This window comes from Limulus polyphemus, unplaced genomic scaffold (assembly GCF_000517525.1).
Source record: "Limulus polyphemus unplaced genomic scaffold, Limulus_polyphemus-2.1.2 Scaffold1416, whole genome shotgun sequence".
Classification (NCBI taxonomy): Eukaryota; Metazoa; Arthropoda; class Merostomata; order Xiphosura; family Limulidae; genus Limulus; species Limulus polyphemus.
The window spans coordinates 14,593-33,264 of record NW_013667026.1 but is presented as its reverse complement, the minus strand read 5'-3'; the positions used below and the strand labels follow the sequence as shown (position 1 = coordinate 33,264).

The 18,672-nt window shown below is 32.9% G+C and overlaps 1 protein-coding gene across 1 annotated transcript in view; it reads right to left on the bottom strand.

The window, feature by feature from the left end:
- LOC106463470 (peripheral plasma membrane protein CASK-like) overlaps nt 1-18,672 on the bottom strand; it is a 37,032-nt gene that overhangs the window by 15,708 nt on the left and 2,652 nt on the right. Inside the window, 7 exon segments of the mRNA XM_013923502.2 lie at nt 1,033-1,270; nt 3,303-3,332; nt 3,986-4,054; nt 4,743-4,828; nt 5,078-5,156; nt 6,223-6,411; nt 9,623-9,724. Of these exon segments, the coding sequence (XP_013778956.1) occupies nt 1,033-1,270; nt 3,303-3,332; nt 3,986-4,054; nt 4,743-4,828; nt 5,078-5,156; nt 6,223-6,411; nt 9,623-9,625 (694 nt within the window). The 5' untranslated portion in view covers nt 9,626-9,724.

Sequence of the window (18,672 nt, the reverse complement as noted above, 5' to 3'; positions counted from 1 at the left end):
AGATAGAAGAACAACATGAAGCTGGTATAGACATATAGAAGAACAACATGAAGCTGCTATAGCTACAGATAGAAGAACAACATGAAGCTGGTATAGCTACTTGTAAAAGAACAACATGAAGCTGGTATAGCTGCAGATAAAAGAACAACATGAAGCTGGTATAGCTGCAGATAGAAGAACAATATGAAGCTGGTATAGACACAGGCAAAAGAGCAATATAAAGTTGGTATGGATACAGATAATAGAGCAATAAGATGTTGATATAACTATTGATAAAAAAGCAACATTATATCTACTGTAAAAAGACAAAAAACAATATAAAACTCATATGGCTATTGAAAATCAATGCAAAATCATTGATGCATGAGAAATGCAAAATAAGTATGACCATTATAAAGCCATCATAAGTGAAAGTAGTTTTGAAAAGAGAAGAGCATGAAGTTTGCTTTTATCAAAATACATATTGAAGTTTTGAGATGGCTTGACTGGGTAATGAAAAACCTTTATTATAAATGTACATTTACAATAAAGGTTTTCATTACCCAGTCAAGCTGTCTCAAAACTTTTATTTTCTAAAAAGTGGGTTCCTCGTTATTAAGTTAAAATACATATTGAATTTTAGCAAGGATGCTGACAGTGAATATTATATAGTTAGTAATAAACAAATTTGGTTATTGAAAAAAAAAAGGAAATTAAAACTGACCTTATTTGGTTAAATAAACCCAAACTTGGTATGAACCCTTAGCATTGAAGTATTCTTTACGTTATTGAAATATTGGTACAAATAAATTCACAAAACACATAGGTATGCAAAAGGTAAACAGTTATGATATAATTTTTGATATTCTGATCCATAAAGATCTTTAATCTGTCTTTGCCATCTCAGTGTCAGCAATTTGTCCCATTTTAAAGTATTAAGCTGTTAACATGAACATTTCAGAGTTATGACCTTAATTATTAGTTATTATTTTAATTCAACAAAGATCTAATTAGGAAACTAAAATCTGATCTTGAGCAATTTAGTAACAGCACCTTGGTCATTCTTGGTCCTCTCTATGGCCATGTAGGCTGTTCTCCATTCCTGAAGTTCTGGAGAAGGAATTAACCCTGCTGTGCTGTCCGAGCCTTCCTTCTTGGCTTGCCACCAGTTATGGTCATCCTTACTGATGATTTGAAGAATATCTCCTATTCTGAAGGAAATTCCAGCTTGAGCACAGGGTATAAGGTCATCTTTTAGAGGATTGTAATCAAACTGAGCCTTCATGTAGATCTGCAAATCAAAAATAAATAGCAAATTGGGTCTTTAATTCACTTAGATTTAAATTGGGATCAAATATAAGTAAATAAATAGTGACAATGAAAAAATTTTACTACTTTAATAATTAATTTTTAGACACTTTTTAGTGACTTATTAATTTATATGAGAGTTTATAATATGATTTATAACTATTCCTTGAATGGATTTTAGTTGTTTTAATACAATTTTCCTACTAATAGTTTACAGTGTGTTAGAGGCAGGAAAAAATGGTTTAAATATTATTCTTATAAATGATTAAAAAGCTGGTGACACCAAATATTAATTTCTTATATGAGAGGAGTTGAAAACATTATTATTATTGCAAATACTAAAGCATTAGCTATACTAAATATCCAAATAATAAAATACTTTAGAAAAAAATTATTATTTGTATGTTATATGTTCATGTACAGGGAACATAAACTTAGTTTGTTTCACAACCATAATACATTCAGCAACATTATACAAAGGGTTGAGTACCTTATATTATAAAGATTTTGAGAAATGCAATTCAGCAAGTCACTTGACAACCACAGCCAATATAAAGAAGGGTGGAATGGCATGTATCAGAACTACATTTTGACATTGTTTAGTATTTCATGGGTAGTGTAATGCCACCAAAAAAAAGTGATCAATTTTGGAAAGGGTATGTAACTACTCTTTCAAATACAAAATATTCATATACTCATCAGAAAACAAAGGAATATAGATAAATCAGGACACCACAACCATGCAAAAAAAAGATACCTGCAACAAATTCCAGCCAGGCATATAGTAACAGGCGAGAGCCAATGAAAACATAGGTTAGTAACATACATTCCAGATAAAAGTACACAGCATAAACAAGAATGATTTCATCTAAAAAAAACATCAAGTTGCTTCCATGACATATCCATTCAACCATCACACAATGGGTATTCATGCTATTCCATACAAAGACAAACTGGTCAAGTTGCTGGAGATGGAGCAACTATGAATTTCTGTGGAAAACTGTTATACTCATACATTAGATGGATTTATGGAAAGCCTGTGGGGAAGGCGTGCTATGGATATGACAGTCTTTTGACAGAGCCTTTACCAATGAAAACTACACTGTAGGCCTGTTGTTAAGATACACGGTCATCAGACAGAGCATGTAATGACATGGTGAGATTTCAAAATCATTTTAATATAACACATTCAATCTTGGCATAGACCAAAAATATCTTTAGTTTGTTTCGTAGCGATATAAATTCAGCAAGACTTCACTTGAAACATACACAAGATAATATTAATTTTTTCACAAACTTAATAACATAGCCAAGAATTCACTTTTTATATCCATACATATAGCATAATCTTAGTCTGTTTCATAACTATATAAACTTTGTAATGCTTCACTTTAAACATACACAAGATAATTATGGTCTGTTTCACAAACATACAAGTTCTGCAATACTTCATTTTTTGTATATATTCATGCAGCATTACCATAGCCTGTTTTACACACATGCAAATGTGTAATAACTTCTACCAAAAGAGCTGTTAAAAATCTACAATAATGATAAATAGTCTGCTGCTCTAAGTCACCAGTTGAGTACTCTTGATGCTAGTGGTGTTTTCTACCTTTAAGCCAAGAACATACAAATTTAGCCATGAATTCACTTCTTTTATAGCTATAAATACAGCATACTGATAATCTATTTCACAATCATTCAAACTTAGCAAGATGTTGCTTTTGCACTCATACACCAACAAAGTTTTTGTCTAATTTACATACATCCTTTACACAAGGCATGAATTTTCTATCCTCACCAATCCTGCAACACAAGACTTTTGTCTGCTTTGCAATCAAGCAACACATGAACATCTATTTGCTTCTCAGTAATACAATCCACAGTTTGATTCTGGTCTGTTTAGCAACAATACAGCATACAGAAAGACTTTGTTCTACTTTACAGCTTTATTACACACACCACCACTTCTGATTGCAGTATAGAGAGGCCAAATTAAAGAATATACTTACTAGAACTGGAGGTGGGTTTATCTGGAAATACTGGCAGCATTAAAAGAAGATAAAGCCAATGATTTGATAACTGAAATCACTAAAAGGCAGAGAGTGGGCAAATTATTTATGTTATATATGCAAATTTTGATTACAACAACACTGAGAGTTTGGCCAACCAGCTACTCTACAGAAATATAGTTTTGCAGAGGGAAGTCCCAAGTTCCCACTGTATCATGCTCAAAACAGTATAAATATATACTGAGCAGGTGAATTTTAAAATCTATTACCTTTACACCTACTGGCTTTTTATGAAAGTTGTGACAGTCTACAGTAATAGGAGTAAGGTGCCTTACAAGTATTATAAAATTTTGTTTCATGTTTTGACAGTTTCTAGAAAATGACTCCTATTGTTACTTTTGAAATTTAAACTACTAATCTTAATTTTTATTGAATAATTATAGACATATAGTCTGTATTAACTACACTTGTATTCCATTCAGATGACATAATTCAATTTCATAACTCGCTCATACTGCAAAATCTAAAAATTTCAATAAACCAATCATATGAATGTAAGAAATGTATTTGTATTTTTACTGAACTGTCATTTGTTATGCACACAAGAAAATTCTTTACTGTACAAACTTGGATATTATTCTACAAAAGGTATCACATATTCATATGGCAAGTTAAAACATTACCTCACATGGGGGAGGGGCAATGCGGTAACTTGGTACAATCTTGAATGTCACACTACCTCGGGCTTCTCTCTAATAGTGAGAGCAGAGGAATAAAAGAAAAACACAAAAACTGAATGACAGGAAATACTACTCACTTTTAAGAAAACTTAAGTGAATAACTAATGTTTAATCAGGTGAAATCATTGTTTGTATAAAAGATAAATGGTCAAGTTGAATCTCTATGATGTTTTTTTTTTGTTTTGAGTTTGATACTTCTTATGTTCTGATACCAACTATCCAAGTAATTCAAATTTTACCATTATGATTTCTCATTATTATTTATGATTAATTCAAGGTTGTTCAGCTTAATAAATTAGTGTCATGACACATGAAAATAATAAACTAATTAAAAAATTTGTGCAATTATTACTATTTGATTATTCAAACTAAGTTCTCATTTGAGAATAAATGACCAGTTGAAATGTAATTAATTACTAAGCCCAACAATTAAACAATTAGGAAATTCCACTAAACACTCAGCTCTACTGGTAAAGACAGTTAATTACTAACAGTAAAATAGGTTGACTTGTGTTTACATACTTCTCTAATAACAAATCATTTGGCATTTTTAAAAAATATGCCAACACAAATAATTATATATAAAGGTTTTCCAGTGATAAAGTTACAGAAAAAAGTTGGATATAAAATGTTATAATAACAGTGGAAAAAGAAGATATTTATACTAAAACTTTAATGAACAAACATAACTCATACTAACCATCATAGTTTGTAATGTTTCAACAGACTGGTTTCCTACAGGCACTCCATTGATTTCTTTAATCTCATCACCCACGTGAAGGGTTGCTTGGTGAAAATAAATAAGCAAAGTTAAAGTCATGGAAAATTCATCATCAAATCTTTTGCTAGCATTTACAATAGATATCCGAGTAATAAAACAGTCATGGCTATTTATCTTCATTTTGTACTGACAACATTAAAACTATAAACTCAAATGTTTGCAATTATCTAGAGATTGCAAGGATCAAATTAGAAAGAAAAAAATTTTGTCAACTAGCTATGTAAGATTTCAGTCAAATAACACACATAATCTACCTTGTCTATGAATCATCCCTCCATGCATAATTCGAGCCACAATACACTTTCCACCTTCATCCAATTTTAAAGTGATTCCCTGTAACAAGAAAGGCTGATTAATGATATTTCCATAAGATAGAACAATGAGCCAAACTTTGAATACTATTATGACTTAACTTCAGTAACATACGGTAGCTACAAATAACTGCATATTCACTACGAAAGTTTTATATTACAATATAAATAACTTATTATTCATTAGTGCCTTTAGTTAACAACTTTTAACATAAATAAGATACTTTCTACTTTGACATGCACCAGTGTTTTTAATTACTAACCTTTTAATATATATAAAATATTTTATTGATTGACGGATATCAATGTCTATAGTTAATTAAAGTTTTATATTATAGACAATATACTCTTTATTTTGACTAAATTTAGCATTTTTATATAACATACTTTTTTATTTTAACTTCAGTATCTTATTTGACTGATTGATAATGAGCGTAAAAAAGTAAAATGAATAACATGCAAATACAGCTACAGACTGATAGAGCTTATAAAGAAATGGTTAAAACTGCTATAAGGAGAAAAAATTACATGTGAAACATCTAATCTTAAAAAACATTCTTTGGCATCTGATAATAGAAATAAATTATGTGTAAACTGACTTATGTTGACAGTTTTGTTTGACCTAATGCTATTGCAAATGTTAGTGCAGTTTAACTTGTATAGGCACTTTTACTGATATTTTACAAATAACAAAAATGTTTATTTTTAATTTCACACAGCTGTTTTCAAATGGTGTTGTAAAAAAAAACACAACAAAATCCTCAATAGCTGCAGCACTTGAAATTCTTTAAGGCATGATTAGAGTAAATTAATCTACCAGACCATTTTTTTTTCTTTTTATTAGTTATATTTTTGTAGGCTAGCAATAATGAAAATCTATGAGACTTTGGGTGTAGTCAAATACATCAATTGAAAGAATTTTACCTCCTGAGTCCAAACTGTAATTAGATATCAGATTAGTCAAGATATCATGGAGCTATGAGCTAAAAGAAACTCAGAATCATTCTATGAGCTGCTATGCCGTGGCTAAAAAAAAAAAAAGAATTATTTGATATGCAGCTCTCCAATCAAAAAGACATATTTCTCACCATAGGCTCATCTGTATTCTTCTCGAACTGTACAAGCCTGACTCTTGTAACAGTCTCTAAATGTGGTTCTCTCAGAGGTTCCATTTCTTGGCTGCCATTCAGATAGGGCATAATTGGAGGCGGTGTTGCACGGACAGCGTCTTCACTGTATATTTCATGTGCTACAACGTCATGTGCTTCAAGCAGTGCCTACGATAAACATAGATTTTTAAAAAATCATAATAGGATTTGTTGACACTGAAAATTAAACTTGGAGTAGATAACGAGAGTGTTTATATGACATATCACATTAATGTGAAATCAAAAATACTATGTAAGTAAACTTTACTGAGGTTATAACCCTACAATTCATACAGATTGTGAACATTTAAATAACTGATGTTAGTCTGATGCACATGAATTAAGGCATTACCATGAGAGAAAACATAAATGGTATATTTTGGATTCAGGAGTAATGAAGAATCATTGTATACAGAGTCAATGTGGTAGCACTACTAAACTTTAGTTTGGTTTACCATTTCAATCATGCATCGAAGACTAGCTGATGACTAACTTCAGACTGGATTTAGTATTTGTAGTTAAGCTTTACGACATAATATTGAACATTTTATCTTAAAGAAACTTGAGTAGTTAAGTAACCAAAATAACCTAATTTTCTGAAAATAGTTGACATACTTTGAAATTAAACTAAACAATACAGATGGTTAAGTAAATTACATACTAAAACAACTTTGAAGCCTCTCCACATCATTACAGTCCATGTTGCCATGTCTGGTAATGCTCTGTCTAATGACCATGCATCTTGACCATAGCCTTGCAATGATGTGTTTCCAAAGTAAAAGGCTCTGTTATGGCTGTCATGTTTAAAGCATGCCACTCCTCCCTACAAACTTTCCATAAATCACAGACCATATAATTATAATAGTTTCCCAGTTCTCATTTCAACAACCTGATCATAAAGAAATCCACAAGTACTGTGTCTAGAAACTTGACCATATGTCTTCATATAGAATAGCATGAATACTCACTTCATTCTCCAGGAACTGTGACTGGAAACCTTATTTTGGTGAACCCATACCATGTTGATTTTGTTTCCAGATAGAGATAATTCTTGATTATGTTGTGTACTGTTATTTGGGACACATGGATGGCTTTCAATATTGACCTTTGTGTTTGTGGGTTCTCACCTGTTACAAGATGCTGCACTTTGTTTAGCACAGCTGGGGTATAACTTGTTACAGGTCTCTTTCTGGATGGTTCTGTGCCCAAAGTTTGTTTTCAAAAACAACCCTGTTTTGGAAATTCTAAATCCCTGATCTTAACACATATCTAAGATCAGAGTCCAATAATATTTTTCAGTGGAAAAGGCTGTTAGGTACCTTTTCCTCAAGCGATCAATTTTCAGTGCCATGACACTATCAGTGAAATAGCAAACAATTTAAAAATCTTATTATATGTCATTTCATCATGACTTTATATTGGCTGCAATTGTCATGTGACTTGCATATTCAGAATTATTTTATTATAACATATTCAACCCTGTAGACACCAAATATGGAAAACAGAAAGGAATTGGAAATCTAAGTGTGGTGACTAATTTCTCTTTCAAACATTTGAACTTTTTTTGCTTCTGGAAGCATATCTAAGGAAAACAGACCATTTAAAAAAAATGTCAATTCAATAATAATAGTGTACTAATACAAAACAAATGAACTTAAGAACATATTACCTGACAAAGCTATTTAAATAAATCAGTCTAGAGAAATATATTAGTTTAATGCCAATCTGGATAAGTATTTCTCTTATTTGATAATAACTGCATTCTCTGTGGAGATATTAAAGAACACATAACATCCAATTAAAGTACAATTTTCCACTTGATGTCTCAACATATCTTTTTCTTTTTTCACAGTTTGATACATAGCTCCTTAACAAACAACTGTGCCTACAAAATGGTGAAGGTCACAAACAAATATATATACCACAGAATATGACACATGTCATTACTTGGATACTTTTCATTCCTCTCAATTCATGCAGTTCTTCTTTTGCTCCAAAAAATGGTAAAATTTAAAAACATTCATTAGACAACAGTCTTTGCTAAACCTCAACCATCATCAGCAATAAAACAAACAGTTGTAATTCCTTTCATGTTAAACTTACTTCAAACAGGACATATATACATTTATTTAACAGCTACATAAGACATACAGATTGAAACTTATGTATATTTTAAGAGCTGATAAGATTGGTAAGTTGATATATAGAGATGAATATTTATATATACAAAGAAGCTCATTTCCATCTACAGCTCATTACAATCCAAAAATTATGGAATGCTAACCAGGCAACTTCCAATAAGATTACATACTAAAAGTTTATTAATCAAAGCTAACAAAGATGTTCTGTGACGTTTGTGTAAACAGAACATCTGTTTGGATGTGTATACTACATACAACTGACAAGGATGGATCTGTGTGTTTAAGTTCATGGTTATGTGGGCTGTATGCAAAATTTCTAAGGGGCTGCCTTCTTTCTCCAAACTTTCCTGTCAAATAGAATGAAGTTCTTTGTAACAAACACCAATGATTCATAGGAACTGAAAGCTGAAACATGACTTGATATCAAAAACTTAGTAAATATTAGCAACATAGCATTTTTCTTAAATATTATGACAAGATATTCAATGGCAGATGCACTGGCATTACAAATGAATGCAAATTGTAAACTAAGTAAACACTTAAAAGAACTAAGGAACATCTATAAAACCCCAAGTAATATACAGGATTAACATTTACTGTAAATATTAATCTATACTTGAGAGAATAAAAATAAGATGGATTACTTTTTGTTCCACCTTGTATTTTATTTAATTCACAAGCTTACTGTCACAGTAGAAGAAAACAACCACACTCTTATGTGTTAGTTATTTACTTCTGTTTCGGAGACAGGAGCCTTTGATACATTGGCTGCTAGAATTCTGTTACACCAACCAGATGTACTGTATTTCTTTTTGCATGTACAGCACAGTGCAAAAATAAGATATTTTTCAATCTTTGTTTTTTGAAGCAAACTTTTGCTTTTTTATTTGTGAAAAAAATAAATGAAATGGGCACAATGAAACAATCTTTATTTATATAACACAAATCAACATTGTGCATACTTCTTATGGACAATGAATTGTTGCCTTTACTGGAGTTGTGAATTGATCAAGCTTGCTACACTCATCCAAACTAATGACTCACTTAAAGTGACATTCCAGACTGTTCTAAGTATCATGTTACTTAATTAAAAATCAGTAACATTAGACTTACTAAGAGTGACTAGCACTACACATGAGACTGGTCATTTCTATTCAAATATAAGGGAGGTTGTAACCTTCAGACATTATCTGACCTACCATTGGATGACACCATTGTCAACCTTCATGTACAAGGTGCAGCTTTATCTCCCATTGGCAAACCAGATGTTAACTCCAAGGGATGACAAAGAAGGAGGATACCTAGAACAAAATCAGCTTAACAACTTTCCTGAACATATGTTATGTGAAAAATGCACGCACCTAACATTAGCACAAAATTTTGAAAATTTTTATATTAAAATTAAAACGCATGGTACGCCTCCATAATACATAGAGGCATAATGTTACTGCAGAAATTTAATCCCCCACTCCTGATAGAACACTGTAAGGTATGTACCAATACACAGACCACTTTTGAAAAGTAAAGCTGGTACCTGTTTGTGGATTATTCTAGAAGACAGGATACACTGTGATAGAGTTTAAAACTCATGTGAATGTTTACCTGTATTTTTCCCCATAGAAACCTACTTACAAGCATTTATAACTAAATTTGATGAGTGTACATCAAAACAATCTATTATCATTTAGGACTGTAAATAATTCCATTTAAACTTCCAAGCAAAGTTCATTAACATTCCTGAATAATAATGACAACTGGGTTGATGTTGCTAACTATTTAAAACTTATATTGAATCTTTAGGCACAGAAGAGACAAACATCAGTGTGAATTCTAATATTAATGCCATGTAAATAAATAAAAAATTTGTATTAGGAGATGTTACACCTACTGTAATGTACCGTGTTGTCTAATGGAAGGACTTATGTTAGTGGAAATATGGTAGCCTTGACAATAATAATATAAAACTAAAATATTTATAGCTATTTCAATTTTAGTCATTGATTAGTACAATAAATGTCATAGGCACAGCAAATGTTTTTATAATGTATTTGTATAGGTTGAAAAAGAATATTCTATTACATGAGCAATACTTACTGTAATTCGTAATGGACACATTACAAAAAAATATTGATAGAGACATAAAATGTTAGATTACTCCATAAAACAGGGAAACTGAAAAAAACTAACTAGTCTATGAGATTAAGAGCTACCCGTGGAATGTGGTAAGCATAATAGAATGAATTCATGTAGCATAATATTGGTGAACAGACAACAGAAGGCCTTAAAGTGTGGTACAAATGTAGTCCTATTTCATCTCTATCTGCATTGCTGCAAAACCCAACACATAATCATCATACAAATCTACACCCCACAAAAACAATGAAATAAATAAACTTTGTCAAGAACTAGAGACCCTTTTATACAAAATTTCAAGGAAAGACTGATAGTTTAGGGGCCTGAAATGTCAAGGTGGGACTGGATGTGTACAGTGACTAGAAAGAGGCAACAGAAAAGTTTGGATGAAGTACAACCAATACTAGAATTTTCTAGACTCAACAATCTAATCTTAGCAAACACTCTACACTCCCACAAGCCATCCAGAAGAACAGTGGATGTGGCATCCATTAGGTGGTAAGTATAGCAACCAGGTAGACTACATACCAGTGTTGAAACGTTTACAGACCAGTATGAATACACACACACACAAAACATGCACCTTCCCAGGTGACAACATAAGAAGTAACTTTGACCTTTTTACAAGGTTCATCAAGTTCAATTTCAAGAAGAAACTAAAGTAAAGTGGCCCAAAAATAAAATATAATTTTAAATAGCTGAAAGACCTATATAAAGGAAGAGCTTTGGGTTAAGGTTTTAGGAAGATTTTCCTCCTATTATTAATGGAGGACCTACAAGAAATCACAGACAGCTTTACACAACAACTGAATGAAGATGCTTAAGAAGTACTTGAGCAACCAAAGAAGACAAGATAACCCTGGGACAAAAACAGATATTCTAGACCTACATGACCAATGGAAGAAGATTAAATCTGGATAGTATAATGGAGAAAGAGAAGCAGCAGAATATAGAAAATCCAACATCAAGGTTTGAGTTAAAATTCAGAAGACAAGAGAGGATTAGATACTATCTCTACACTAAGAAATTGACCAAAATCTTTCAACCATCAACATTATGAAGGCATTTTAAACCACCAAGAAATTGATGGAAAGCCAGAAAGCAAGAACATTAGTGACTGAAGAAAAGGATATCTCCTAATATAAACCAAGCACTTACTAATGGATGGTGAGAATATTGCAATAGCTGTTCAACCACAGGATAGATGTTCTCTCTAACATCATCAATAAATTAGCATAAGAACAATAAAAAGACATACACATACTACGGATTATAAAGGAAGAGGTTCAGGAGATAGTGGAAAGTCTGTGGTCACTGATAATATTCCTGCAGGAATATTGAAATACAGAGAATATGCTGTCATCAACATTTTGCACAATACCTGCAACACTGTCTCAGACTGGAAGTTCGGTGACTTAATGGACAAGATCAATAATCATCCCACTTCCACAAAAAAGGAATATTCTGCAGTATCAGAATTATAGAATCATTAATTTTAATTAGCTATGAAAGCAAGGTAATGCTGCATATTTTTCTGAATCAGTTGAAGAATTACATGGAAGCTATACTTGCAGAGAAACAAGTAGATTTCAGAGCTTAGCAAAATACTACCAAACAGATTTTTAACCTGAGGATAACAGATAAAAGTATACTAAGCATCATAATTTTATAGACTTCAAAAAAGAAAAAGGTTTTGTTCATGCCTGGCAGGAAACCGTGTGAACTGCAATGAAAGGATAATATTAACAATTAAGTCCCTCTACAACAATGGAAAAAAAGCAAAGTCTTGGTTAGGAATACATTCGGTAAGGTAGTATTGCACAATGATAAGTGTGAGACAAAGTTGCCTCCTATGACCATATTTCTTCAATCACTTTCTAGAGTAGAGCATGATAGATGGCCATTGAAGGAACCATGTCAATCAGAGACAGAGAGATCTGGAACTTTTGTTTTGAAGATGACTTCAACATCTTGACAGAATTAGGAACAGAACTAGCAGGCCTTATAGTGAGGTCAGACAGCACTGCAACGTTATGCGGAATGGAAATCAGTGCAGAAAATAATAAGATGATATCAATGGGGAAATACAACATCACACTAATACATGAACTTTACCTTGGTGGTAAGAAGCTCAAAAAGAGTGGGGGCCCCTTCTAACACCATGGAACTAGAGAGAAGATCTGACATAGAGGCCAAACAAGAATTGTTATCACAATTGTCAAGATCTTAAATAAAAGCATCTCCATAAAGATAAAGATCCACCTCCTCAGAATAATGGTCTTCTCTTACCCAGAGTTGAAACTTGAACTTTCAATACTGATACAAGAAGAAAGATACATGCTTTTGTGGTGAGAGTTAGCAGCCTTCTAAGGGTCCCTACATTGTACACAGGACAAATGATTCAGTCTGAGCAGAAACAGCTTCAGCTATTGGAAAGTTTGCAAATCCATTAGCCACTGTAAAGAAGAGCATGTTGCCATCATATGGCAATGTAACAAGAGAAACAGGCCTAATTAATACCATTATATACATTTTAGTAGATGAGAGATGGAAGAAAGATCATCCAAAGACAACATTGACAGAGAAACACACACACAGAAAAATCCTCCAAGATATCAAAGACAGAAAGAACTTGAGAAGTGGAAGGGTACTGTTAACAATGATAGTGCCACCTGTAATTGGGAGCCATGGGACAAATGAATTGAATGTTGTATTATTCATAAGTTGGTGATGATAAAAATATATACCAGTTAGACATCTCTTTGTTAAAGTCATTTGTGTAGAGCAAAATATTTGAGGAGAAAGAAAACAATTTAAGATTACAAAATCCCATGTATAACTCCAAAGTAATCCATGAGTAATTCATAATGCTCAAAGTACAATGCAAAATGTTTTAAATAAAACAACAAAATATTTTTAATAGATAATTTAGGTAGTCTTCATAATTAAAAAGTTGAAATGGGCAGCAACAGATTAATTCAGAATAACAAATGGGGAGAATAGTCTTGGAGGACTAATCTACAAAAGTAGCTCAGGTAAAAAGAATGAAAAAAAAAAAGCTCAAAGTCTTTCGAAATGCCATCCACTTGAACTACTTTTCTAGATTAGTCCTGCAAGACTTTCTCCTCAAGTGTCACTCTGAACTAAGCAGTTGCTGTTCATTTTAACTTTGTTCACAGAAAATGCTATGTTATGTTTCATTTTTAAGGATGTGATGGGTTTGAAAACTCCTGACACATATTTTCTATCTAATTTAGTATTACTGTCTAACTAAACTAGCTTCAATAAAAACTAGAAAACCATATCAGTGAATGGTACCTTGAAGACCCATTTATCTGTCAACTTATATTTCAAATCAAAGGAGGAAGAGATAATCACTCCAAGAGGAAAATAATACTTCTCTCAGCTGCTATAGTGTGTAGATTTGTCAGGACCTTTCCAAATCAGTACTATCTAAATAGACTGCTTCAAGTTGAAGTCTTATCAGGATCTTTCAGGTCTGTGATTTAACACACCTAAGTTAGCGAAACACTGTGTTATTTTAGGCTGAAAAGATTATAAAATGATGCTCCACTGAAGTACTATTTTACACACTTCTGATCAGGAGTTCCTAAAAGATAAAGTAAGATGAATGTGGAGAAAAAAACATCTGTAGTCAAGGGTGATTTTATTACTTTTTGTTAGGCATAAAATGTTTCAATGCTTTCCAAGGTTTAGGTATTTGAACCACTGAACCCAATATTTTATACTTCAAGGCAAAATAAATTTCAGATATAAGTTTGGTTGCTGATAAGTTCTGGTATTAAACCAACAGCTTTTCAAGCAGTGATAGGTCTGAAATACTATTTTTACATGCCTCTAAAAAGAAATCAATAATTATATTAATTAAGAGGAATCTGAATAAAAAAGTTACAAGTTTAGTGTGAATGAATTATTTTCGTTTGATCCTTCAAGCTGTCTTAGGATATCATTGTGACTGATCTTCTTCATCACCTCTGTAAAATTTTCCAATATGGTTGCACCTAAAGAGTGACACCATCTTGAGGTCAGAGGTTAAAGAAATGTATTCTTACTATATTATTATTATTTATAAACATAGAAATCCTCTTTTCTCCAAGAAAAAAGCACTATCTAACATTGTTAAATTACATAGGCTGAGAAAGGTATTGTTCATTTGAGGCATCATGGGATAGATATTTAAATTGACCCTTTCCGTTTTAAGATTTTGGAAAGTTAATGTCCATTACATAGGTAAGCGTCAAGTATTGGAGTATGTGGGTCGTCGAATTAAGTTCATAATTGTTTAACCACTACTGTAGGTGGATAGTGAGTGTGATCGGCTATTATAACCCAAATAAAACTGGTCTTCTAAAGCTGTAGCAACCACCACGTCCAGATGGAACAGTGATTAAAATACCAGTACTGAAGGAAAATATTTTTTAAAAGGCTAACAAGTCCCTCGTGGAAACCATAAAATACAGATTGTATACTGCAGAATAATTACAAAAAAAAAGAAAAGCAACTCGGTCAAAAAAAAAGGCCTCATCAACACTGGTTATAGAAGATATAGTGTGGTTGACACACTATTATACACTCTTATTTACTTTCACCTCTTTCGTTAAGCTTGGAAAACATGCACTACACACATCTATACAAAGTTGTGTGTACAGATACTAAATAAATGTTTACACACATGACAAGCTGAGTGTAAAGCATAAGTGCCCAAATACACAGCGTTATTTAAATAAGCCTGTTTATTAAAGCATTCAGAAACTTCTAACAACAGGATTTATTTAATTTTTTTTTAGTATTCACAAGAAAGATACAACTAACGGAACTCAGCGATCATCAAACAAATCGTTAGCAAACTACATGTTTACACAACTGTTTTACTGTACACAATAATTTTTATTTTCTTTCAATAACAGGAGAAGCATGCGGAGGTATAGAGTGGTTTAAAAACTTAAGTTTTTATTTTAAGCACATGGTTTCCATCATGCAACATCTCAGAATGAGCTTTCGAAGTGCCTCTATTCCCTAACTGTAAAAGTTTGATAGAAACCAGCTGGCTCCAACAAACAACCACTACTACTGATCTCTTGCACGTGTTCGCCCTAACAGCCCATATCAACCGCACTTTATTCTAAAGAATGATGCTACTAACTGGAAAGTCACCGGCCTCACAGAATATACTTAACTACGTTGATGCAGTTAATATTTTAAATATCTAGTTTTTAAATGAGATGGTAATATGTATTAATTGTTGGGATACTTCACTAGTACTCTGCTCATTCTGTTATAGAAGATTTGGTGCTTTTCTGTACAAGTTCACTTGTCACAGATGACATCGATTACACTACAAATTATTTCTAGTCAGCTGCAGAAACCACTAAGATATGCAGATGTATGTGCAGATAGTACATAAGCTTAGATAGATAGATACAGTTACTCGTGCAACTACTGTAGCTATTAATGATGATAATATTGAAATGCTGCTCTGTGTTATATATATTTAATCATCATCGACACATTCATGTCTGGTTATTAGAGTGAGCAGAACAAACCTAACGCAGACACACAACTCTCATATTCACCACCATCGGTCTACTAAAGCGCTACGGTTAGTTTACCACATACGAGGTTCTCCCACCAGACCTGTAGCCATCCCACGTCGGCTATACATGTGACACGCCCACGCAATACAACTCCCGCTTGTTCCAGATTATTCGGTCATAACCGTTCTCATTTCTCCAAACAAAAACCACATAACTAAAAAAACAAAACAAAAACGCTTTACATTACAAGTTCTATACAAAGCGCCGAACAAGAGGAAACTGAGTAACTATTAACTTGTCCTGAATAAATAAATAGTCTACCGCCAGTTTTCGATTTCAAAACGACAACCAGTTTACTAACTCGACTGAAATCAAGAGATAAAAATGCTAAGTCGATCCTAACGGCTGATAAAAGCCAGCTAAATGAATAACTATTATTTCTTTTAAGTATAGTTAATCCACGCAAGCTCACTAGGAGCATTTGGTGGCTCAACAGTAAGTCTTAGGGTTTATAACGCTAAAAATAGTTTCGATACACGCAGTGGGCAAAACACAAATAAACCATTGTGTAACTTTGTGATTAACAACAACAAAATAAGCAGAAAAAATAATTTAGCAAATAGCGTAGATAATTTTAGCTATATATCAGAATAACTGGGATTGTGTAATGTCTTAAAATTACAGTTATTGAGACGTCTTTATGACAGACGAAAATACACACCACACACACACACATATATATTACATATTCACATAAATATGAGCATGCTGTTATGAATAGATACATTTACAAGCAAAAATAATGATATAATGAATTTATACAGATGGATAACTAAGTGCCAGGAACTGGGATACATGGCCGTACCAAGGGTTGTGCGCGCGAGCAGATAAACAGAAATGATGATACAGATGCAAAGGAAATGCACGTTTAGATTGACAAAGATGTTGATATAATATTGCTAGGATAAATGAATATTGGATAAGTAGACATGGTTACTACTTGGTCTCTATTTTAAGAGAGCAGGCCCAGTCCTTTATTTCTTGTTGTGAGCTATGTTTATAATGTTTTAATTTAGATGTTAGTAAGAGGGCACATGAGGTTAAGATCTAGATAGGCATATTAGTATAAATACGAGTAAGCTGTGAGTGATGATTCAATGTGAAGTATTGATTTGAGGTGTGAATGATAATACAGAGAAATTAGCCAGTGATCACATATAGTATTATGTAGGTTATTAAATTAATCAGTCGATTTGCAAAGACATTCTGTTAAAAGAGAAAACGTTATTTGTGAACTTAGGCCAACAAATGTGAAGAAGTGAAAGTAGCCTGTATCAAACATTAAGGAATAAATTAATTAATTTTGATATCGTTACGTGAACTGGACTTAATCTTATTTTACCAAGTAATCTAAAGAACCTGAGCAACGAAGCTAGAGAGTTGATTTTTTCTTTCGCTGCAAAACACCCTCAGATCACCTACAGCAAACGAGCAGATATGAGCACAACCATAATAAGTTTTTTTGTTTTGGTATAAACAGATAGATACATACTTACAGATATGGAAGCATGCAAGGGGATTAACTAAACCTGACACAGAAATATTGGTATACGTGGATTTTGTTTATTTATTTGAATTTCGCGCAAAGCTTCTCGAGGGTTATCTGCACTTGCCGTCCCTAATTTAGAAGTGATAGAGCAGAGATAAGACAGCTAATCAACACCACCCATCGCCAACTCTTGAGCTGCTCTTTTTACCAACGAAATGTAGGCTTGACCGTAATAACATAACGCCCCCACCTTTGAAAGGGCGAGCATTTTCGGTGATAGGATTCGAACCCAAAACCCACAGAAAGAATAAGGGGTCATGGACACGAAAAAAGTAGCTTCAAAAATTAGTTTCGGCAGCGTTCCTGTGACCAACGATTTAAAGAAGGGGGGAGCTTCTAAAACACCCACCTTCTGAATGTAAAATAACGCAATACGAATCGGATGTAATAATGATGGGTGGACGTTTTCGGGATTTGTAGTATAGATATTTACGAACAAAAACTTTCACAACTCCAACACAGTAATGACTAAAGAATAAATATGATAATATTTGTTCACGGCACACGTTATCTGATGAGTTGTTTGATTTTGTCAGGATGTTGATCTTTTTCACTAATGAAAAGAAATGTTAACATAAAAAATCATTTGTTTAGAAAAAAAAATCACACTTTTTACTTTGGCTCCACATTTTACATTTGCTTCGGTGTGATATTTTCGTTTTTTACCATTAAAATTCATTCAGAACTTGCATATTATCTCCTTTGTACACGTGATTGCGACTTCATGATACGAAACCTCAACAGAAACTACTAATATCATGTATGATAAACAAATAAGAAGTGGTTTAACCCTGACGGCCTTAATACTAACTCCGGGGGCCCGGCATGGCCAGGTGGTTAGGGCACTCGACTCGCAATCTGTGGGTCGCGAGTTCGAATCCCCGTCCCACCAAACAAGCTCGCCCTTCCTGTCGAGGGGGCGTTATCATGTGACTGTCATTCCGCTTCATTG